The sequence below is a fragment of the Pleurodeles waltl genome, chromosome 4_2 (genome assembly GCF_031143425.1).
Source record: "Pleurodeles waltl isolate 20211129_DDA chromosome 4_2, aPleWal1.hap1.20221129, whole genome shotgun sequence".
Taxonomy (NCBI): domain Eukaryota; kingdom Metazoa; phylum Chordata; class Amphibia; order Caudata; family Salamandridae; genus Pleurodeles; species Pleurodeles waltl.
Genome location: NC_090443.1, coordinates 687,619,224 through 687,643,863, shown reverse-complemented (window position 1 = coordinate 687,643,863; position 24,640 = coordinate 687,619,224). Strand labels below are relative to the sequence as shown.

At 44.4% G+C, this 24,640-nt stretch overlaps 1 protein-coding gene across 4 annotated transcripts in view; it reads right to left on the bottom strand.

Annotated features, from left to right (window-relative positions):
• Window positions 1-24,640, bottom strand: part of MCOLN3 (mucolipin TRP cation channel 3) — a 391,010-nt gene that overhangs the window by 120,810 nt on the left and 245,560 nt on the right. For all 4 annotated transcript variants that reach the window (XM_069232275.1, XM_069232278.1, XM_069232277.1 and 1 more), the window contains 2 exons: window positions 5,116-5,228; window positions 4,883-5,032 (listed from right to left, as the gene is read on the bottom strand). In XM_069232275.1, coding sequence (XP_069088376.1) covers window positions 4,883-5,032; window positions 5,116-5,228 — 263 coding nt within the window. The remainder of the gene's footprint in view (window positions 1-4,882; window positions 5,033-5,115; window positions 5,229-24,640) is intronic.

Genomic DNA, 24,640 nt, shown 5'->3' with positions numbered 1-24,640 from the left:
CCCTTCTCTTGCAATCATGCCAGTGTTTTTTTGCACTCAGTCACTATTCTCCTGACCTATGTCACACTGTTGATCTTATCCACAATCTGCTGCTAGATTGCCTCTTTCCTTCCAATTGGCAATTTAGAGGTGACGAAGAACTGATTTTGATGCTCCGTCACCTCTCTCATCAGTATTTCATGCTCCTCTGCGCTGAAACAACACTTCCTCTTTTTCTTCTCCCTCCCCTGGGTCTTGTTTGTGTCCTCCTGGTTGGTTCCTGGTTGAATGGGGTCTCCCTGGGGTCTCTCCTGGCTTCCTACATCCATGTTGGGGCTCCTTTGCACTGTTCTCTCCATTAGCATCTCTTTTTGATGCTAATGAGGGCACAAATTGTGCATTTCCGTTTTGCAACGTGTTTACATGTCGTAAACCAGATTAGAGTCATTTTTCCTCCGTTAACGTAATTTTGCTTTACGACAGAAAAATTACTCTAACCAATTTTTTGTGCCATGCAGCATCATAGTATAAATATGACGCCCGAGTAGCGTTAAAAAATGGCACTAGTCAGCGCTAACCTTTTTGACGCTAATGCACCTAAATCTGCCCCAAATCCTTCAGCTAGGTGCTATATGGGTGTTACATGCAAATACATATTGGTGTGTTTACCCATTGGCACAAACAACTCACAAACTCAGAGTGAGTTTCAAATTCAAAACTGTTCTAGACAGTATAAAAACCTTCAGATTACAAATTTGGCACAGCAATGTATGTGTCTGGTCCCAAACTATTTCCTTCCTTCATCTATCCAACTATGGTAATTTCTTTAATTGATCAACCCAAATTGTTAGCCATTGTTGGCTGCTCAGTTTCAGCCTGCACATCACTGCATCTATCCCATTCCACTTTTCATTAAGTAAAAGTAAAACGTGTTTAATATATCAACAACTAGTTTATTATAGATAATCTTTTTATGTTAGAGATCATTTGTTTATATTATACTCTGTTTTGAATAGTCATACTTTAAAACTTCTATCTGCATTGAAGTTTTATATGTCAATAATGTATATTGTGCAACTACTTGCTAAAACAAGTCCTTACATAAACTGGCTGAGAACCATTATTCAGTCTTTCCCACGGCTGCTAAAGCCGCAGCTTGTTGTGAGATCCTATCCAGCATCTATATGTGTAACATTCCATTTGACAAGAGACATACAAAATCATTGCATTGCTGTAAAACTCATTTTGAACCATTGACAGTTTTACATCTTTGCCAGAGGTCATAAGAGCAAAATAACATACATAGAGAAATGAATTGGGTCAGCCCCTTTCAGTCATTGGCTGCTTTGCATAAGACCCTTTAGCCTTTGCTTGATGAAACTGTTACTCAAGGTTTAGATCAGCAAACAAGAAAACGTTCTCTCTGCCATCATGCAGCTTTGTGCACAAGCTTGCTTAGTGGTCTTTGTGTACAAGTTAGCATAGGGAAGGAACACACTCTTTCTTTGCTCTGCCTACTATGATTGCTTGGACTATACAACTGTAACCTTGGGGATGAGTCATATGAAGCTACTGGTCCTACCCTCTTCTAATTGGAGTTTCTCAAGAAGGGGTTATCCAACCTCTCTGGTTTGCTAGTTCTAACACCAGCAGTGCATTTGACACCAAGGATAGTAGAAAAACACAGTTCTACTCCCAGGAGTTATTTCACTTCTGCTTCATAATGAAAAATATAGGAATAACTTAATCATGATGGAAAATCGCAGTATTACATAATGTCTGCCTTCTTCACAATCCCATACCATAGAGCCCCATTCCCACCCACCATGGTTGGGGGGACAACGCCTCACCTCTTCATATCACATGAAAACCCTTTCACTCTCAGGGCTTCATTAACATTCACTGGGAAGTAGAAGAAAACCAAATGAATAATCCAGTAGACCCACCTCAATATTCTTGAAGCTCATTCTCAGTGTGGGGATAGGCAGCAATCCTGATGGGTATGCCACTAGTTATGCCATGGAGAAGGTCAACTGGGCAAATGAGACAGTGGCTGGACAATGGCAGGCTGATGTAAAGTAGCTGACCTGCTATGATTGCCATCTGCACCACTACTGGGCAAAAACCATAATGGTTTGGCTCAGAAAAAACACAAAGGGGGTAATTCTGACCCCCGCGGGCGGCGGGAGCCGCCCACCTGGAGGGAGCCGCCAAATGGCCGCTCCGCGGTCGAAAGACCGCGGAGGCCATTCTGGCTTTCCCGCTGGGCTGGCGGGCGACCGCCAAAAGGCCGCCCGCCAGCCCAGCGAGAAACCCCTCCCCACGAGGAAGCCGGCTCCGAATGGAGCCGGCGGAGTGGGTATGTGCGACGGGTGCAGTGGCACCCGTCGCGTATTTCAGTGTCTGCAAAGCAGACACTGAAATACAAAGTGGGGCCCTCTTACGGGGGCCCCTGCAGTGCCCATGCCATTGGCATGGGCACTGCAGGGGCCCCCAGGGGCCCCACGACACCCCTCACCGCCATCCTGTTCCTGGCGGTCGGAGCCGCCAGGAACAGGATGGCGGTGAGGGGGTCGGAATCCCCCATGGCGGCGCAGCAAGCTGCGCCGCCATGGGGGATTCCCAGGGCAGCGGAAAACCGGCGGGAGACCGCCGGTTTTCCTTGTCTGACCGCGGCCAAACCGCCGCGGTCAGAATGCCCTGCGGGGCACCGCCAGCCTGTTGGCGGTGCTCCCGCATCCCCGGCCCCGGCGGTCCTTGACCGCCGGGGTCGGAATGACCCCCAAAATGTCTGTAGCACATGTAAAGAAAGCTCTCAGCTCAATGTTCTGGAACTCTTGCAGTGCAGACACAGGTAATGACAGTTTCTCCATGCCATTAGGTCATGGTGGATGTGCCATTAAAAATATTTCTATCCTGAGAGGGAACATACCTTGCTGACAAAATTCATTCTGGGGCAAAAATCTCAATTACTATAGTGGAAACTCAAACTAGGGCACACTGCTTTCTGCCCTTGTTTCCACTGCCGTCATCCCAGAATCGGACACCACAAAGTCCTTAAAAATTGCCATCACCCAATAGCTGGTAATCTCAAGCACACCTATATTATGTGCAAACATACAGTCAAGCGCAGGTTAGCTGTGGACATAATGGGCACATTTGTCACTTTGGAAGTCAAATAAGTTAAATAAAAAATCTGTCCCATTGTACAAAAGGACCTAATACAAACAACGTAGGCCCTCATTACGAACTCGGTGGGAAATCCTGCCGAGTTCTGTGCTGGCGGTCGAAACAACGACCGCCAGCATGTTGAAGACCCCGCCGGCCCAATAAACAACATTCCGCTGGGCCGGCGGGCAGAAACATAATAAAAGGCAACTTAAAGATGATAGTCAAACTTTGCAAAAAGTGTTCCTGTGCACAGGAATCCAAGACACCATATTTTTTTTAACTTTTGATCCGTTTGGGCTAGAGAAAATGTTTTTGTTAAAATCTGCAGGTTATGCAGCAGATGGTGGATTAATTGGCAAATTTGGCAAATAAATAATTATGCGAAAATCATGGTGGCCACAGACTAACATAATTCCAGTGGCCCTGACTATAGGACACTGGTAAGTGTACTCTCATCAGGGGCAAAAGAGCATCCACATAGTAAAGTTGAGTGAAGCATTTACAGTGTGGTGGGGAAAGGGCCGGAGGACTTGTAAGGGTTTTTAGGAATCAGGCGAGAGTAGTGTTAAAGTGTAGAAATGGGTTCACATGTTTCAGGGGTTGGCAGCGTTAAGCAGTAGTCAGGGTCCTTTGAAATTCAGTGAAGATTCGTTTTTATGGGAATTAATTTGGTTTTTTTGGGCTCAGGGAAGGGGAGCATTAAGGAGTGGTTTGGGACTTCTGGGGTTCATGGATGTGTGGGTAAAAGGGTGGTAAGGGTTTTTCAGGGTTCATGGAGGGTTCTGTTACAGGTTTTTAGGGTTCAGGGAGGGGTAGGAATTTTGACGTTAAGGGATAGTAAGAGGTTTTTGGAGTTCAGAGGAGAGGTTTATGAAGTTTAGAAGAGGGTCGCATTAAGGCATCAGGACATTTTAGGATTCGGGGATGGGTAGCATAAAAGGGTAGTAAGGGATTCGTGGGGATCAGAGGAGGGTAGCGTTAAGGGAAAATAATGGATTTAGGTTCAGGGAAGGTATAGTAAGCTTTGTTTTGGGTTCAAGGTAGCATTGCAATAAGGGTAGTTAGGGTTTTTAGGCCTCATGGAAAGTGCCTAAATGTTTATGCTTAGTTAACCTATAAAGCTCAGAATACACCAGTTAGGTTTTGTGTCATAAAGGGTTAGTAGGATTTTAGGATTGGTAGCTCTAATGGGTAGTAAAAGTATTTTTTGTATGGTTCAGAGGTTTTAAAAGATCAGGGATGGTGGTTCAGAGGGTTTAAAAGATCAGGGATAGGAAGCATTAACAATGGACAGAATATTAATGCCTCAACAGTTTGGTCTGTGGCTGCCCACGGAAAGACCCTCTAAAGAGATATCTTAACAAGCTGAAACCAAATATTTAATTCTACATTCAATCCCAAAATGTATTAGCAGTGATCATCTGCATACTTGTTTCTTAATATGCAAAATATGTATGTATGGCAACTATGCAGACCAATATCTGAGAATACAACCCTAATAACAGAGGCATACTATCCTCTATACAAACTGATCATGGGAATTGTGAGAAATGAAAGACGCACCCTGCAAATGTGCATTGAAATGTTTCACATTATGCAATATTATTTTTTTATTTTTTCATTAATTCCCAAAAGGATATTTAGCACTTATAATTTATGAATTAAACACTTAAACTCTAAGTATCATTTACTTTTCAACTCCTAAAAATGATAAAGCTTTTATGGTACTTACCCTAACTTGTATTTCCATCTTCAGAACTGAACCAATTATTGTTAAAACATCACTAACAATAATAAGAATGTACCATCCATTGATAAATTCCATTTGATCATTCCAGGACACTCTTCTTTTGTAATAATGTTTGAAGAATTTCACAAAGTCCTTAAAATATTTAGAAAAATAGTTATTAGCTTTAGTAGGATATTGCATTATTAAAAGGTCAGGAAAGACAAACATTTACTCACTCTTTGGAGTCGAATTCCTTTCACCACCGATCTTGTGCACAGTATTAGCGAAGATAGGCAAACTATGATCACAAATGCATCAAAAATCATCATGTAATGAGTATTCTTCCGGACTATAAAAGGAAAAAGGGGGATTTTAACTTCAAAGTCATTTTTATATCTACTCCATACTTAACGGTTTTAAAAATAGTTTACCTTTTCACTTTAGTCAAGTTTTGTCCTCTCACACAATGTATTTAAATATAAAGACAACCTTTTATATTTCTGGTAAATTCACAATTAAAAAACATTTTCCTCTCAGTTGCTTCCTAAGATATTCACAATATACATTACTTATGCCCCCATTATGCCCCTTTTTAGTAGCTCGCCAGAACATCATATTAACAATAATGATAATTTATATAAGGTAAGTCACAGCCTGAATTGTCCCTATGCCATTCACTGGATTATATAAAAATGAAGAAACTAAGGGGGTCATTCCTACCCTGGCGGTAGGGGACGGAGGAAGCACCGCCAACAGGCTGGCGGTGCTTCTGGGGCTATTCTGACCGCGGCGGTAAAGCCGCCGTCAGAAAAGGGAAGCCGGCGGTTTCCCGCCGGTTTCCCGCCGGTTTCCCGCTGCCCCTGTGAATCCTCCACGGCGGCGCTGCAAGCAGTGCCGCCATGGGGATTCCGACCCCCTTCCCGCCATCCTGGTTCTGGCGGTTTTCAACGCCAGAACCAGGCTGGCGGGAACGGGTGTCGTGGGGCCCCTGGGGGCCCCTGCAGTGCCCATGCCATTGGCAAGACAATGCCCATGCCACTGGCATGGGCACTGCAGGGGTCCCCTAACAGGGCCCCACATTGATTTTCAGTGTCTGCTTGGCAGACACTGAAAATCGCGACGGGTGCAACTGCACCCGTCGCACACCAGCAACTCCGCCGGCTCCATTCGGAGCCGGCATCCTCGTTGCTGGTGCTTTCCCGCTGGGCGGGCGGGCGGCCTTTTGGCGGTCGCCCGCCAGCCCAGCGGGAAAGTCAGAATGACCGCCGCGGTCTTTTGACCGCGGTACGGTCTTCTGGCGGTTCCCGCTCCGCCCGCCAAAGTAGGAATGAGGGCCTAAATGTAGTAATACCCTGATGATGAGCCCAAAATGAAGAAAAGTGAAAATGACAAGTGTTATTTTAAGTGATAATAATACAAAATATATATATTCCACATATTTTGAAACTCTATTGCCTATGCATTTGTTGTAGACTCTATGGGCCTGATTTACCAAGATAACTCAAACTTTTAGTACGTTTACAATTTTGAGTCCGTTCACTACTTTTCTGTATTTGCAAACTGAATTTTTGTAGTAACATACACTTTTGTAGTAAACACACAGTTTTGCAGTAAGTCCAGCACACCACATGCCAACCACTGGAACTGCAACACCCTCCCTTAGAAAAAAATGGAGGTAAGCACTAATTTCAAAAGTGTAAGTTACAGTAAAAGTGCAGTTTGTGAATCCCGAAAAGTAACAATCTTACTTAATCGTGTAAGTAACTACAAAAGTGCAGTTTGTGAATAGTACTTTGTAATACATTTTGGAATACTAATGTAGTACTACAAAGAGTACTACAGAGTGCAGTTTGTGAATCAGGCCACCTGTATTGCTTTTTCAAATCAGCTGAGTGTAATTCAGTAAGGACAATTACTTATCACGTTTATGTATTTACAAGTGAATTCCATTACATACGATTGATACATTTCAAAGTAATATCACACCCTTTTAAATGTTCTCAATTGTTAATGTACAGCACTTATCCATTTGCATCACTTGGAAACCCTTCAAAGCCATGTTTGACCATCTCTTTAATTATGCGTCTTATTTGAGATCTACATTTTAATAATTCACATCATATATGTCTTGAACATTATGGGAAACTCTAAAGCCCAGAAATGCATTGGCCCATATTGAATGTTGTTTCCAAATTGTCTTGCCAATGCATTCATCTGTGATTACCCTGCCTTGTATGTAACCACCAAGCAGTTGTATGTGAAGTCCTAGCAGATCAAGGGGCTGTATAACATTAGGAGTAACAAGAAAAATGGCTTCCTAACTACTGGGGGGGCGGTCCCCTGGCCCTGTTACACAGGCAGGGTGAACAACCAGACCCTTTGTAGGGACAGAAAACAGGGACAACCATGTTGAAAGGAGGAAGGAAAGTTGGTACATAAGTGCCTGCATGGCAGTGGTCCTTCCTTGTGTCTCTCATTGAACGTGTGTCAGGGGAAAAGATAGTTGGGACACGTTTTACTGTCACTGAAACGCTTTTTAGCCAGGATCAACTTTCAAGATTTGACTACATAGAGGCATACATTAAAGAAAAGTACACTTCTTATCAACATCCATAGAAGCATGAGACTTAGGTGAGGAATCTGTGAGTAGGAGTAAAAGGCAGTTCAGACAGGAAAACAAGGGTTAGTACTCCTGGAATCTGACTTCAGTAGCAATAAGGTAAAATAAATGGCATGAACTAACTCAGAATGAGTGGTGGAGAGAAAGAAGAACTTACCAATTTAAGAGAAGTCGAAGTAGCAGATCTTAAATCTATAGTCAATGATAAATACCTAATAAATCAGTCAGCTGGTCTATTCAGTCAGCAAATAGGAAGAGGCAAAAATGCTTCCTGGTCTTTTTTGTAGTGAGCAGTACTGGTGCTGATACTGCGTCCACTACTCTTTCCTGTTTCAACTTACTGAGGTGTTCCAGGCACAGAGCAAGGAATATACCAGCTCCCAAAGTGTAAAAGGAATGGGCTGAGCCAGAGAAGTTTTAAGACATGGGCTAATTGGCAATTGCCCAGGGCCCCCATCTTCCAAGATGCCCCTTGGAACAAAGCTATTTTACTATTCGAACATAATCTATTCTGTTTCTCTGTCTGAAACTCTTTCCCTCCCTTTAGCATATAATTTAGTATTGGTTGGCATTATATCGGATTGAAATGCTTAATATGTTTTGCCCTGGGCGTCCAAAATCCAAATTGTAGAAAATTAGCTAAAAGATCTGGTTGCTTGTAGAAAATTGTTGACCATGCAGCAATGTTTCAATTAGCTTGTAACTGTGAAATTCTTTATCTTTCTTGGGCAACCCAGCATTGTCAAAGCCAAGCGGTTGACGCCTGTATTTGTATGTTTTCCAATGGTTGTGTTGGAATGCAATTGACTCTTCCTAAGGCTTAATGCCCATTCGGAGGCACCAAGTGATCCATTACACTCCTGATTTGATTTTGTGTCCAGTAACACTCTGCTCTCTCTCTCCCCTTCATGCTTATTCTTCCTCCCTCTTGTTCTTTCTGACATGCTACCTCGTATGTGAGCCAGTTATCTCTCTTTCTTCGATTAAAGAGTTTAAATGTTTTGTGTTGGATAATGTAGTCTCCGTGGAATTTGCACTTCATTGCTCCTGCTAAGACCTACTCATCCACCCTCACCTCGTTGTCACTTACCACCCCTCAGTCCTCCCTGGAGCCCTATCCCAGTCCCCCAACTTTTGCTGGTGAGCACATTTTGGCTGCTGTAGCAGAGCTGTTTAAAGACATGGGCAAATTGGGCTCTGGCCCAGGGCCAGAGCCTTTTGGGGGGGGGAGGGGCCCTGATAGAGTCAGCTTTGTTCTGCAGAGAGGTTTGCCCTGCTGGCCTTTAATCATTCTTAAATAGATTGTTTTAAATAATATTTTTCTTCCATTTATTTTTGATGTGGGTGATGTGTGAGTCTATTACAGACATTCGCAGAGAAATGTGTGTTTAAGTTTCGTGCAACATCCATAAAAAACTTTCCTTTAAATCAAAACACGACCTCACATGTGAGAAATGGGAGGGTGTCACAGAGAGTATGTGCAGTAATATTAGTGAGCTGCTGCTGTATTACAATATTGAAAACACAAGTCACTATCCCTGAATATTAGATGTCACACATTTAAAGTATGACCTAGCCAAAGAGGGAAAAAAGCTGAAATTGGATCATATATTCAAAGCTGTTCCAAACAGGGTCCCCAATTGCGTTTTATCCAGGACCACCAAAATCCTTAAGATGTCCATGACCTGAGCTTCCAGTGATGCGCATGCTGCTTTGGACGTTTGAAAGGAGTGTCCTGTTCTTTAATCTCACACCCATCACGGCAATTCCCTGGAACAACGGACCAGCTCTGCCTTATTGAGACAATGCTCTCCACCTGCCTTTAGGATCCTAATAGAATGTCACAATATGGCAGTCAAAATATTAGCCTGCAGATATGTAAAGACGATAATATGAGCTACTGAATGTATTGTCAAGCAACTGTAGACTAACTAACATTAACTTCTTCATGACGCTATGTTGGAAGTCGATATTATTAGTATGGTTATATATACCTGTGGCCGTTAATTCGATAATGATATTACAGTACAATATGCACCAAGTTGAGAATATTACTTTATTACATTGGGGGAACAATACAAATTAAATTGATTAGAATTTAGATAATATGTAATACCACCTAAATACAGCTTTACATAAGAAATCAGACTGGCATTCGTAATGATTTGCATTGATTCAGAGGGAATAAAACTTTTAAAACTAGGCACTTATGGTTCATCTCTGAAAATGATTATTTAAAGTTTGGTGGATGGAAAATTGGCCAATATCCTGTTGCCCTTTTTTAGCAGTCTACCAAAGTCAAAAAATCCTCTTAAACTTCATTAACAGATTTCCCATTTATAGTTATCCAGGCTCATGAGTCCTGATTCATAATTTCAGACCACCTGGTGAATTGGGGAGGGATTTTTATTTTCTTCAATGATGAAAGCATAAAATTGCATCATATTTCTTTAGGTGAACGACCTTCCTCTGGCTAGGAAAAGTACAGAAGTGAGTATATTTATTGTGCTCACGTAATCTATCATTCAGGGAATGGGTGTTCATGGACCACACAGAGCCCAATAAACAATCTAGCATGATCCCGGTTTATCAATATGCTTGCCTACAGAGCAGTCATTTGTCATTCCTTAAATAAGTTAATTACTTTATAATTGTTGAGAATAGTTCAACATTTAAACACATGATATATACCTTATTGCCTCACAAATATTCAGTATGAGACAGTTACTGTGGTGTCAAGCATATGAACTTCTTTATCGATTAATTTAGTTGCACAACCGATGTGTTGGCAATCCACCCCGCTAAACAGTGACTCATAGATTGTTTTATCGTTCCGACCTGTAGTTTTCTAAAAGTGGGCCAAACAACATTTTAGTGTACCTTAAATAATCAGGGGCAGACGCTCATTTGTAAAATGGTTTCGATTTTAGCCCCACGGAGTATGCAACACCTACACGTGAATCTCACATCATTATCCCATCCTGCCTTTTATGTCTGAAGTAGGGATAATTTGGAGGCGGAACCTCATAAATTGTGTTCATACACTCGACTTAAATTACACTGCAAGTACTGCTTAGGCGGAAGCCCAGTCAAGCAAAGTGTTATGGAAACTGTGACATTTTGTACTTCTAAACTATTTACATGTTGTCCTGAAACAGAGAAACCTGCTTTTTAATATGTGTATTTGCTAATTCGTTCTTTTAATTTTCAGCCATCTCTAATTATATTATAATTCGAAATTTTGTAACCAGAAGATGATTTGGCAACTGATTGTTCAGCTCATTCCATGTTAAAGCTTTTGGTGACCCATGGCTTACCTCTCTAAGTCAGTGACAATAGTTGACAAACTGCATTTAGTGTTTAGAAGCCGATTTCTAGCATCAGTTTTGCTGCAGTACAGGCGATTGGTAGAAAGAAGATGCCTCTAAAGGCTTTGCTTATCACTTTTTCTAGCCCTATCTTCTGTTTGTCCTGAAAGTAACACAATCAAAGGTATTTGTGAGGATACAATTTGTGGTAAAAATGGTTATGACTGAGGATGCCGCAGGGCTTAGTAAATTTATGTACAAAAGAAGGCTTTGTGTTTCTGAGCATTTCAGGCAATTTATTTCTGATGGATACAACTACCTGTGGATTCCTCACCTAATGAATTCTCCCAATGCGCCAGAAGTCGATGGAAATTTTCCTCCAAGCTCTGCAGGTTGACGAGGACGTTACAATTACCCGACTCCCACGCGACGTTGTCTGACGTCATCGAGGCAATAAGATGTCCTCGTCGGCGTGCTGACGTCAGTTCACTTTTTTCCGTGCCTTCAAGTAACGTTTCTTTCTCCAGGCTCTAGGGAGCAACTGTTTCTTAGAAAGTGATACTTTGTGTTATGTCTCTTCCTAGGAAATCTGGGTTTAAGCCCTGTAGGGAGTGCGGGGGCCGAATGTCGGTGACAGACCCGCATAATGACTGCTTGTGGTGTTTAAGCTTCGAGCACAATGTGGAGGAGTGCGGTTCGTGCTAATGGATGAATCCGAAGGCGCTCAAAGAACGTGAAGCCAAGTTGTTTTTGGCTAAGTTGAAGAAAAAGGAGACGCGCCGACAACGGAAGTCGTCTTCCAAATCTTCGAAGACCTATAAGAGACATCATCATGACTCCTGACACCGGCATGATTCTCGGCGTCGGTCAGAGAGGGACAGGTCTCGTTCAAGGTCTCCATCGGCTCGGTGTTGTTCGACGTGGGGGATCAGCCCGACAGTGACGCCTCAGACGCAGAGCCCTCGGGCTTCTCCGGCACCGTCGATCTTTGAAGTTGTTAATTACTGCGCTGGACTTCTCACCTCTGGATACCGGGTTGGTGAATACACCAGGTCTTCTACAGGTTCTGGATACTTCCAGATAAGGGCGACCCCTTCTAGTAGCCATGGTGTCACTTAACAGGCTACGCCAAAGCAGACCGTACCCTCCAGAAGGAGTCCCAGAGGGAAAAAAACACAACAGTGGGGAAAAACCTCTAACAGGAACTCCTGAAGAAAAACAAGAAAAAACAGGACTTGACAACAGGAGCAAAAAAAGGCAAATCACCCAAGGCAAAAAGCAGGAACAAAGAACAGGCAAAATATCCCAAGGCAAAAAGCAGCAACAAAGAAGAGGCAAAATCTCCCAAGGCAAAAAAGCAGGAACAAAGAACAGGCAAAATATCCCAAGGCAAAAAGCAGGAACAAAGAACAGGCAAAATATCCCAAGGCAAAAAGCAGGAACAAAGGACAGGAGCGAACAGCACAACTAGAAGGAAGTGTTTGCAACACAAGGTGTAACAAGACTGACTGACTTATATACTGAGAAAAGGGAAGTGACATCACAGGAAAAGGAAAGAACACCATCTTGAATTGGGAAAAGCCCATAGACCAGAATAGGAAAAAGAAAGTATTATAAAAGAAAAACAGAGCATGCTGGGACAAAAACACGAAGAAAACAAGATGGACACAACATGGAAAGAGACAGGAAAAAAGACCAGACAAACTCGCCACCAACAACAAAAAAGAAGAAAAAAGGGCTACAGGTAAGTGTAGCACGACCGGGAGAGAAATATGTGCTTCCCAGGATGTGCAATCAAAAAACGCAGGGAACGGCGCTCCGCGTGTCGGTAGCACGTTCCATCCGTGAGGACAGAAAGAGACGCCGCGTCTAAGCGCGGCATTACAGAGGTTGAACCTCAACAGAGCCCTAGCTTCTTGCTGGCGCAATCTGAGGTGCCTGATCCGATGCCGGCTTCACATGAGTCTACGGCACCGACGCCGCAAGGGTATCCGACGCTGCAGGGGTACCCTGTGTTCCCGGCTCTGGGTGCGGATCCGGCTGCATTTTTTAATGCAATGTTCAATATCTTCACCTCCATGGCCCCTGTCGGTGCACCGGCTGGTCCCTCAGGTCCCTTGGCCTTTGATTTGGGTGTTCCGGCTCCACGCAGGCCGATGCTTTTCATGCCCTTCTGCCTGGTAGAAGGTGCTAGTACCGTTGGCGTCAATAAGAAGACCTGCGACACCAATAACTTCTACTGCCCCAGCGTCGTTGACTTCGCCATGGCTCCAGACAACGCCGATGAAGAGGGCCTGCCTGTCAACGGCGCTGATGGATCCGGTGTCGGGCAAATCCGAAGATCTACATCATCCGAGGTCTTTGACGTCGGTTAACTACTTGTCGACACCAAGGATAGAGGCCAGGTTGCGCTCCAGGAGAAAGGCTCTGAGACTGTTAGAGGAGAAGAAATATAGAAGGCAGCTCCTGGAGGAAGGAGAGATCGTGGAGCCCCTGGGAGACCTTCAGGGCTTGGAATCCGCTAGCGGTCTTGACACTTCCACGGAGTGTGATTTGGCATCTCCTGGGGAATATACTGAGGAGGCTGCCTCGTTCCATTCAGTGGTGAGGAAGGTGGCAGATTTTCTAGATCTTCCGCTTCCTGCAGCTGAGGTCAAAACTAACATCCTTACAGAGGTATTGCATCCTGCTTCAGCTGCGGCGGAGCCGCTCCTCCCCTTTAACGAGGCGCTCACGGAACCGATCATGGAGGTGTGGAGAAAGACAGTATCTTCGCCTGTTGTGAGTAGATCTGTGGCGAGGAGATACCGAGTGCCTCCTGGGAATCCAGGTTTCCTTTCAAGGTACCCGACTCCGGAGAGTATGGTGGTACAGGCCTCGTGTTCCTCACGCACAGCTCCTGGGTCCTTTCCTGGGGCCCAGTCAGACAGAAAATCGAAAAAGATGGAACAATCTGCAAAGAAAACTTTCTCATCCTGCAGTATGGCCCTGAAGTCTACCAACGCAACCTGTGTCTTGGGCAGGTATATCTATGCTTTGATGGATGCGGCCAAGACTGCGCAGCCTGATTTGTCCCAAGTTGTTCTCGGCCTTCTGACTGATGAGCAGGCAGCAGCGACTCATGTCATCCAGTCAAGACTGATCCAGTGGCCAGGGCGATGGGCACGTCTATAGCAACCAGGAGGAATGCTTGGTTGAGGTCGTTAGGGTTTTCATCTGATGTGCAATCGACCATCCTAGACTTGCCTTTTGATGGGGACAAACTGTTTGGTACTAAGGCTGATTCTGCCTTGGAACGTTTCAAGGAGAGCAAGGCGACCGCTAAGTCTCTGGGCTTCTACCACCACCCCTTTTAGATCATTCAGGAGGTTCAGGGGGTTTGGGCGGGGCTCTTCCTTTCGGGCGAGATTGTAGCCAGCAGGCCAGCAACCTACCACTACTCTTCCCTATAGGTCATATAGGGGGCGGGGTAGAGTTAGGACCAGAGGAGCCGCCCAGCAGCACCTTGCTTCTTCCTCTTCCTCAGGAGGGGTGCAACAGGGAAAACAGCCTTAGTCCTCCATCCACTCCATCCCATACTTATCCTGTAGAGGGAAGGCTATTGCATTCTCTCCGTATGTGGGAGTCAATCACATCGGACTCCTGGGTCATCAATATATTGTGGAGAAAGGTTATGCCCTTCCTTTTCGGGAGTTTCCCCCTCCTCTCCCTCCCCGCCCATCCTTCTGCATGGAAGACCATCTCCTGATGTTGCAGCAGGAGGTTCTAGTCCTTTTGTCAAAAGGTGCTGTGGAGTTGGTTCCAAAGGGGGAAAGAGGTCAGGGTTGTTTTTCAAGATATTTCCTGATCCCAAAGAAGGATGGTCGATTGAGGCCTATCCTGGACCTGAGGGTTTTGAATTGGTTCCTCAAACAGGAGAAATTCAAAATGCTGACCCTAGCGCAAGTGCTTTTGGCGTTGAACGAGGAGGACTGGATGGTGTCTGTCGACTTGCAGGATGCTTACTTCCATATCCCTATTCTCAAGTTGCACAGGAAGTATCTCCGGTTTGTGGTGGGATCGCAACACTACCAGTTTGCCATCCTTCCTTTTGGTCTTACTTCTGCACCTTGAGTCTTCACGAAGAAGATGGCGGTGGTTGCAGCAAATCTCAGGAGGAAGGGAATAGCGGTATTCCCTTACCTGGACGATTGGTTGATCAAAGCCAAGTCTCCAGAGCTCGTGCTGCATCACCTGCAGTTGACAACCCAGTTGTTGTTCGACCTGGGATTTTCGGTGAACGTGCCCAAATCTCACCTAGAGCCCTCTCAATGCCTCCTGTTCATAGGGGCAGTACTGGACACAACATTGAATCAGGCCTTTCCTCCGCCTCAGCGGATTCAGGACATTCAGGCGTTGATTCCAATGTTTAAAAGTGGAGCGGTTGTTCCAGTCCTCAAGATCCTTCGTCTGCTCAGTCTGTTTGCTTCTTGCATTCTGTTGGTCACTCATGCACGCTGGCACATGAGGGCTCTTCTGTGGTGCCTCCGCAAGCAGTGGTTTCAGCACAAAGGGGATCTTGAGGAGTCGATAACGATCTCCAGAGACGCTGCAGCGGATCTACGATGGTGGGCTGTGGACGGCAACCTTTCTCAAGGAAGGCCGTTTTCACTACCACCGCCAGTGGCCACGGTCATAACGATGCTTCCACTCTAGGTGGGGAGCTCATCTGGGGGACCTGGAGATCAAAGGTCATTGGTCTCTAGTGGAACAAAAGTTTCATATAAATCTGTTGGAATTACGGGCGATACGTCTAGCTCTCAAGGCCTTCCTCCCTTCCCTTCGCGGTCAGTCGGTTCAGGTCCTGACAGACAACACTACCGTGATGTGGTACATCAACAAGCAGGGGGGAGTAGGGTCGTACCTTCTCTGCAGAGAGGCGCTGCGGCTCTGGTCCTGGGCACAGGACCATCGGATTTGCATAGTAGCAAACCATTTGGACGGAGTTCTGAACGTACGTGGGGACAGTCACAGCCGGAACATCTCGACCGATCACAAGTGGCGTCTCCATCCAGACCTGATCCTTTATATCTTTCGGATGTGGGAATTTCCACAGGTAGACCTGTTTTCCACTCGAGAGAACACGCACTGCCCGTCGTTCTGCAGCCTCCAGTATCCGGTGCAAGGAGCGTTGGGGGATGCGTTTCAGATGTCCTGGTTCGGCCAGTTGCTTTACGCTTTACGCGTTCCCCCCATACCCTTGATTCCTCAGGTTCTGAGGAAGATTCGCCAAGACCGGGCCCAAGTTATATTGAGAGCTCTGGAGTGGCCAAGAAGGGCGTGGTACACAGATCTTCTCCAACTCTCACTGTGCCCTCCGCTCCATCTCCCTCACAGGGCAGACCTCCTCTTGCAGTCGCAGGGGCAAATTTTACACCCCCACCTCCAGAGCCTGCACCTACATGCAGAACAGGGCAATCTGAGTTCCTTTTCTCTCCCACCAGAAGTGGTGGACTTTATTTTATCAGCCAGGTGACACTCCACCAAATCTATCTATTCTGGCAGATGGCCAAAATATGTGGCTTGCTGTGGAGAGAGTTAAATTGATTCCTTACATGCCCATTTGTCGGACGTGTTGTCGTTCATATTATCCTTGGCGCAGAGGGGTTGTGCAGTTGCAACTGTTAAAGGCTATTTGTCGGCACTGTCAGCTTTACTGTGTCTGCCTGATCAATCTTCCTAATTTAAGTCCCCTATAGTTTTAAGGTTCTTAAAGGGTCTTACTAACAGGTTTCCTCCCACTCCCTTTGTTATGCCTCAGTGGGATTTACATTTGGTATTAACATTCCTGATGGGTTCACCGTTTGAGCCTTTGCATTCATGTGCTTTAAGGTTTTTGGTTTTAAAAACAGTTTTTCTTGTAGCCATTACATCGGCTAGGCGTGTGAGTGAGCTTCAGGAGCTTAGCGTCAAGCCCCCTTTCACTTCTTTTCATGTGGACAAGGTTGTGTTGAAGACCAAGGCGGCTTTCCTACTGAAGGTTGTTACACCCTTTCATTTAGGACAGTCAAGGTGGGTTGTTCTTTGCATCAAAGTTTGTTATTCTTTGGCAGGGAAGATTCCTCCTGTGGGAATTAGAGCCCATTCCACCAGGGTTAAGTCGACCTCTTCGGCCTTGGCTAGAGGTGTTCCTTTGGCTGACATTTGTAAGGTCGCAACTTGGGCATCCCTCCATACTTTTGCAAAGCATTATTGTTTGGATTCGGAGGTTAGAAGGGATGTCCATTTTGCACGGTCCGTGCTGCAGGATTTTTTGGTTTGACCATTCCGGCACCCACCACCAATGCGGTACTGCTTTGGGGCTGTATTCATTAGGTGAGGAATCCACAGGTAGTTGTATCCATCAGAAGAACAAGTTACTTACCTTCGGTAACTCTTTTTGTGGTGGATACATTAGCTATCTGTGGATTCCTCAAGGTCCCACCCGCCTTGCCGTTGCCTGGATGGTCTTGCCAGGATGTCCTGGGGTACATTTGTATATAAGAATGTGTATTTTTGCCTGATGGTATATGTATATATATTTGTTCATATGTGAGGTTATACGTTTTTCAATATGTATATATATATATATTTATACAGTATCTATATATATATTTGGTATTTTGCTATTTATATTTGATAACATTTTGTTTTTTATATTTGATTGATGTACTCATGTCAAGTATGTTTTGTCGGTAGTCACCTGTTTGCCTCAAAGGCACGTAAAAAATGGTGAAAACTGACGTCAGTACGCAGGCGAGGACATCTTATTGCCTCGATGACGTCAGACGACGTTGCGTGGGAGTCAGGCAATTGTGACATCCTCCTCGACGTGGAGAGCTTGGAAATAAATTTCCATTGAATGCTGGCGCATTGGGAGAATTCATTAGGTGAGGAATCCACAGGTAGCTAATGTATCCACCAGAAAAAGAGTTACCGAAGGTAAGTAACTTGTTCATTTAGAATTTCTAAATTGCTTCCTCAATTTGTCCCGCTATGATTATTCCAACCACTTCTTTCCTCATATCTAGTGATAGGTTTGATATCGCTAAGTAGTCTAAATATGGCTCATTCAATGGAACCTCGAACACTGAGGATCTTATTAACAAACTGCATTTTGTAGTACATTTAGCAGTACTACAATAGCACTATTAAATGCACTATAAAAGTATTTTCACAAACCTACGAGGGTAAATCTTCACATCCACATCTCCTATCTTTTTTAGGGGAGATGGGAAGAACCAGTGTGAGTGGCTGTAAAAATAGGCATAAGTACTACTACATGGAAGGTGTTTAGGGAGGAGTAAGGAGGTGTTTAGGTAGGATTATGAAAGGGTTTATTAAAGGGCAAGCATCTACCCACAAAAAAGAGTAAGCCCATTGCTATTCACAGACTGCACTTCTAAAGTTACTACAGCCACAAAGTAACCCAAAACAGTAGTAAATTACTCCAGCTCAGATCTGACTCTGAAACCCTGGTGCCCAAGCCTGCAGAACTTTATTAGATGGCCCTGGTGTATTCCATACTGCCTGCGTCCCCTTCGAGAGGCACTGCTTGTCCTAATCCCTAAACAAGGCTCCCCTCCACCAGACAGACCAGTTAAAATCCTCAACTACAATCATTAAATCTTTGGGAAAATCCTAGCTACTCAAATGTGCTACCACTGCTCCCAGATCTGATCCACTCAAACTAGTGTGGATTTATGCCCAGCAGCAGTACATCTCTCCGTCTATATTGGCTTGACTCATGGAGGTAGTTCCTCAGGTCTGGCCCCCTCTTTTGGCTCTTTGCCCTCATTCTCTGAAAGGTATTTGATACCCTGATGCAGGATTTCTTATTTGCAGGCCACCTGCAATTCGCCTTCTGCCCCTGCATCATTAGAAACATCCATCTGCTCTACTTCTGACCTCCAGCCTGCATCCAGCTTGGCCAAATTGTTTCCAGTTCTTTCCTGATCCACTGAGGCACGAGACAGGGTTTTCCGACAACCCTACTTTTTGGACTTGCCGTAGAGCTGCTATCGGTGGGCTTGAGGGCAGGGGAGTGAGATGCAGAATCCAGTTGTGAAACAGGGTCCAGGTGGTATTGCTATATGCTTGTGATCTATTGTTATATTTAAGTGATCTTCTTTTCAACACTACCAAACTGGGCCTGATCTTGAATGATTTTGTTACAGTGACCGGTCTCCCTGTGAACTGGGCGATGTCCTGCACTTTTCCACTTGCCCCTGTGGTCCACTCTACTGACTTCTGGCTCACCAGGAACTGCCTCCACTGGGAGAATACATAATTCCGCCATTTCAAGATCAGAATCTACCACTCCAATAGTGACCTGCTGGAAGGCAACCTGGCGAGGGTGTTTACTGCCCTGACCTCCCAGGTGGTGTTCTGGAAGACGTTTGATCCTGCTCCTATCAGGGGCAGTTCCCATTCTAAAATTAAAATGTTCCCTTGCCTTTTGTATTATTTAGCTAACTTGCCAGCCATGCTCTCCTAGAGGCTTTTGGCAGCCTTAGACTTGCTACTTCTTGAACTCCTCTGCCACATGGGCCATCAGAGGGTGTAGCTCACCAAGTTGTGCCTCTCCGCAGACTAGAGTGGGTTGAGGCACCAGACCTACAACTCTATTTCTTGTTGGTGCAACTTCAATAGCTCAGCTAGCGGGACTCTCCCTAGAACAGACATGAATGGAGGGACTCCCATTCTGTCCAAGGACCTCAACATACTTCTAGCCCCTGGCCCTCAATGCCTCCTTTCCCCACCTTGCCTACTCCAGGTAGCACTATGGTCTTATGCTCTGACTCTCTGTAGCTCCAGGGGCACCATATCTTACACCTATGGCATTCCCCTTTGTGCTCTACCAACATCTGTGGACCCCGCAGCTGAGGTGACTTGACACACTGGCACTGCTCCAACTTAGATACTCATGATGCCTCCTCATGTTTGAAGACCTCTTAGATCAGATCTCACTACACAGAGGGCAACAATTAAAGTATGGTCAAATACGGTATGTCCGTCACAGTCTCTGGTCCATTGTGGACACTGAACCCGGGGCCCACAACCTAGTTCTGTTGTGTTCTTGAAGATGACACCGACGCTGATCAGTTTCTTTTATATCTGAAGTTTAATTACTGAGAGCAACGGCTCTACGCAGCATCCTCTCACCAGCCTGACATAGTAACTTACTCAGTCAGGGAATGCTCCGCAGTATTCTAACAATAACATTCTACAAGACATTACGTCTTACTTTAAAGGTATAGTACGACACAACAAGTTTGAATCATCTATATGATGGAAGGGGGGCAACAGCATGACTCGTGGTTTGTAAAGCCTTGTTGCCCACTCCTCTTGCTCCCTTAAGCCCTCTTCAAGTAGGCCAAAGCAGAGAGCAAGGCCGTGCACAGGGAGGAATCCAGAGGACTCCACAAGTACCTCATCGCCTCCGTCTGTGATTCAGTCTTGGAAGAGTCAAGAATGACCAATGCTGAGTCCGCACCCCCGATGCACTCATAAAGGCTCTTTGCTGCACTTCCCCTGCGAGCTCCCCTCTTATTACACCCTACACTCTGCATCCCTGCTACCTCACTGGGTCTGACACTAGTGACTGATCCATTGCTTCAATGTGCAGCTTTGCTCACACTCCCATTTACTTTAATTTGCCATACACAAACCTTCCCGACCCCCTTGCCTCCACTCCTCCACCCCTTCTCATCCCTCCAGCCTAGAGTCACATCTATACCAGCAGTCCCGAACTGGACTGATACCCTTCCCCCTTTGAATATGGGGAGACTGGATGGAGTATGCTCCTGATTTAGACTCCTTGTCGATGTGACCCTGGCTGGTTCGTCTGTTTGTAGTATGGTTATTGTAAAATGTTCAATAAAGTTCATTTGGAAATAAATGCAGTTTGGGAATAAGTTTCAATGTCTGATGGCATTTTCCGAAAATCTATGCAATTTTCTTCTGACATTTATTTACATATGTTCCAATTATTTGGTTCACAAAAGAGACAATGAGACTTACTTACTTTCCTTTTTTAAGAACAGTGCTAAGAATAAACTTGAATTTTCATGTTTTCAAAATATTTTCCCATGCGTCCATTGATAAACAAATTCTTGTATCATTTTCAATCCTAAAACCTCAGATATTTATGTACTTATTTAAATATAACTTCATATTACGTTTTGCTCTATACGTGTTTGACTCCAATCTTCAATAATTGGCCCTACACACTCTTTCTTTGAGTTCTTGCATTCTGTTTGATGTTAAATTCAGTCTTGCACCTTGTGCCAATAAAATGGAACTGGTACATTTACCGCAGCACATTTGTTAATTGCATGGCCGATATCAATTTTCAAAGTCTATAAATGCCTTGGAGAATTATTATGAAAATATTTACAACTCAGATAATTATGTTCTTATTTCTGGATGTGAAAGGAAATAATTATGTGAGCATGGTCAGATAGTACAGCTCGGTCTATTTATGGTTGCAAACTGACCTCTTCACATAATCACAATAAGTATTGGATTATATTACGTTAGGTACTGAAAAAACCTACTTTCAAAATTCTGTTGATGCCAGCGAATATCTATTAGACTGTGGTCCTGCCTTGTATGTGGCATTGCCATCCCCATATTTTTCTTTCACTTAATTATCTATTTATTCGAACAATTTAATACCATGTTGAGAATAAAGTTACGGTTCTACAATTATACTGTTCTAAACAAATGTCCATTTTATCACTAAGCCATATGTTTGTCTGCTCAAATGTATTCTTGTATACTGATCTTTGAACAGTTATCCACCTCCCCAGGTTTTGCTGTCCTATTTTTCACTTTACATTATGAGTCTTTTCCACATATGTCTCCAAAGTATTTAGTATTACTATTAATTATTAAACCTAGTACAGGTGTTCCATGGAGTGTGTGTTTTTTCTGAATGAAAACTACAGTAGTTTGGATTATTTAAATCGGGCCATTAATATATAGTGGGTCAAGTGGTTACATAATTCATTAAAGTGATTCCGGGCCATTTTGTCATTTCTCCCAATGCAAATTTTCAATGCGGATTTACATCTTAAACATGCTAGAAGTACAAGCAAGTGCATCGGAAGTGAGACGACCTACCACGTCTTCCAGGGATTAAGCCAAGGAGTTGCTGAGAGCGCTGATCATGAAGCTCGGGACCCTGACAGCAGCAAACAGTATAACCACCGAGTCTGCAATACATGGACTGTTCCCAGGGATGCACACAGTAGGAGACGCCCAAGACTGCTGGAGGCTCCTGTGCTGCTCAAAAGAAGCTTTCTATTTTCTAGAAACCATCTAAAGGGCACGAAGAAGAATACATTGACTGAAGTCTGTTTCAAGTTAATCCGCAGTTTCCTACCTGACTACACTATATTAGATGGTTCTAAAGAGGACATTGTTCTTCAGATTTCCGGGCAGAGGAGCACCTTAATGAAGACGTGAGTTAATGTAATTTGATTAACAAGACCGTTTTCTTCCACAGGTAAAAGGTGCATGTATACATGTGGTTAAGTATGTTACGTGTAACTGACGAATAAGTGTTTTTTGTGAAAGGTGACAATTTACTGAATGTGCACCGAACACAAATTTCAGATTAAAAATACAATGAAGAACAGGTACTTGCATTGACATCAGCTAAAAATGGAATGATGCAGTAGTTTGCAAAAATAATAATAATTTCCTGGTGTTAAAAGTGGAAGACAAAACACTACTCCAGGAGTGAAACACAAATACTTAATATGGGGAGCTGCAGTACCTTAGATAGTTAATAGCCATTATCATGGTTCTTAATGCATTTCAATGTTTTCCGGAACAATTTACTCTAACCTTCTCAGTTAATACGACTACTTGTGTATAGAAATAAGTCATCTTCAACTACTACAGTACAAAATGGTTTTGAGTCAGTTGTTTTCTGACAGACAAAATACCATTTTGAATAGCCATGGCTAAGCAAGTAGCTCCTTAATGTTAGCAGTGGATTGATAGAACTCATCCATTAAAGATACTGCGAGACCGAATTTCTACTGAGCGGGATAAACACAAGAATAGGCAGGAACACTATTAAATCAGAAGCAAGGAAGATAAATAGATAGGAACGCTGTAATGAAATGCCTTTTTTTGTATGGTCGCCGTAAAAGATTTGGACTGATGCCTCTGGTTTTTCGACTCTGAGACTGCACCGAGGTTTGCTAACCACATCTCTGGGCTTGCGCCTTGACCTCAAAACTTAGTATGTTTGATTAGCATATATCCAATTGATATAAGCTAGCTTACTTAAAAGTCCCTGGTATGTGGCACACAAGGTACCCTTGGCCTGTAAGTTAGAGGTTCACCACAGGGACCTCAGCACTGGTTGTGCCATCCTGGAAGTGACAAAGGTAAAACATGTCTCCCAGTCTGCCACCGCAGTCTGGAAGAGGCAGTTGTTAAACTGCTAACCCAACCCTGCCATTTAAAAGAATGGCAAAGCCCAAACCTTCCCCTGTGATATGTGTAAGTCCCTTGTATAGCAGGGCTAGTGAGCCCTAGGGCAGGGTGCAACATATTTACAGGGCAAAACATGTATTTTACCAGTTCTGACTGTAAACATGTGAAACTGCTGTTTTCACTGTGGAAGGACTTGGCAGTCCCATTTGCGAGTTCAGAATTACCATGCTGACACCTCAGCTATGCTAACTCCTGAATAATGCAAACAAAGTTGATACTCCAAGGTATCAAACAACTCATTACATTAAACCCGACTTGATACTCAAGTTGAAATTAACTTTTTACAAAGTCCCTAGTGCCGTCCACGTTTGCACATGGGGTCTGTCCCTGAGACAGCTTTCTGCCCTCCCGGGGAGACATGGAAATGACTCTCAGAAAAGAAGACAATAGAAGCCTACATAACAGCCTACATTACCTCTTCATGTCTAGAAGCCACACAGGTGTTAACCTAATAAGTGAGCTTCTAAGGAAAAGCTGCCTTTGAAGGCCAAATGGTGCACACTTGGGAGAGTGGCTTCTTTATTGTTTAGGTAAATAGGCTGGCACTTGGGAAGGAGAGGGTAAACCAGTTGCCAAACCTGTTTTTCAAGAGTTTGTAGCCCCGCTATTTAGCCCTACATTTGGGTTGGGCTAAGGATCTCTTCTCGCCAAAAGAACATTTCTGCCATGTTTGAAGTGGGTAGAATGGAGAATTCTGGCATAGCTAGATGCCACACTTCGCAGGAAGTGGTCATCAGGAGGGAGAAAAAGCAGTAGCCTACTGGCTACTGACTGCATCCACACTGGAGCATTTTCAGGACATAGAAAGGGCACCCTTGGCCCCCAGAACTCAGACCTCAGTGGACTGGAGTAGAGAACTGACGTAGTGCTGCTCTGCTGCCCCAACAAACTGGTGAAGAGAAGTCGCACCAACATGGATTGCACCTGCTAAACCTGGTGGCTAGCAAAGGAGAAGGGACTGTGCCTGCTCCTGAAGAAGCAGTTTCCCAAGCCCAGTCAAGTTGACTGACCTCCTGTTCGCAGCACAGGGTCACAATGTCTGAAGAAGCCTGCTAGGTTGAGTTGGTAGCCCAGATCTTCTGACCACATCTTCTCACTGCAGTGCAGCACCAGGGATCAGGACCTGAAGCTCACAGTTGCACCTGAGTATACAGAACCTCTGAGAGTTGTCAGAGTGCAGTTTTGTTGCCCTGAAGACAAGCATCCATCCAAGGAAGAATTCCCCTGTGGTCGCGATACCAGGTGACTAGTATACTAGTGGCGACTTTACGTCTACGAGGACCAAGAGGACTTCAAGGG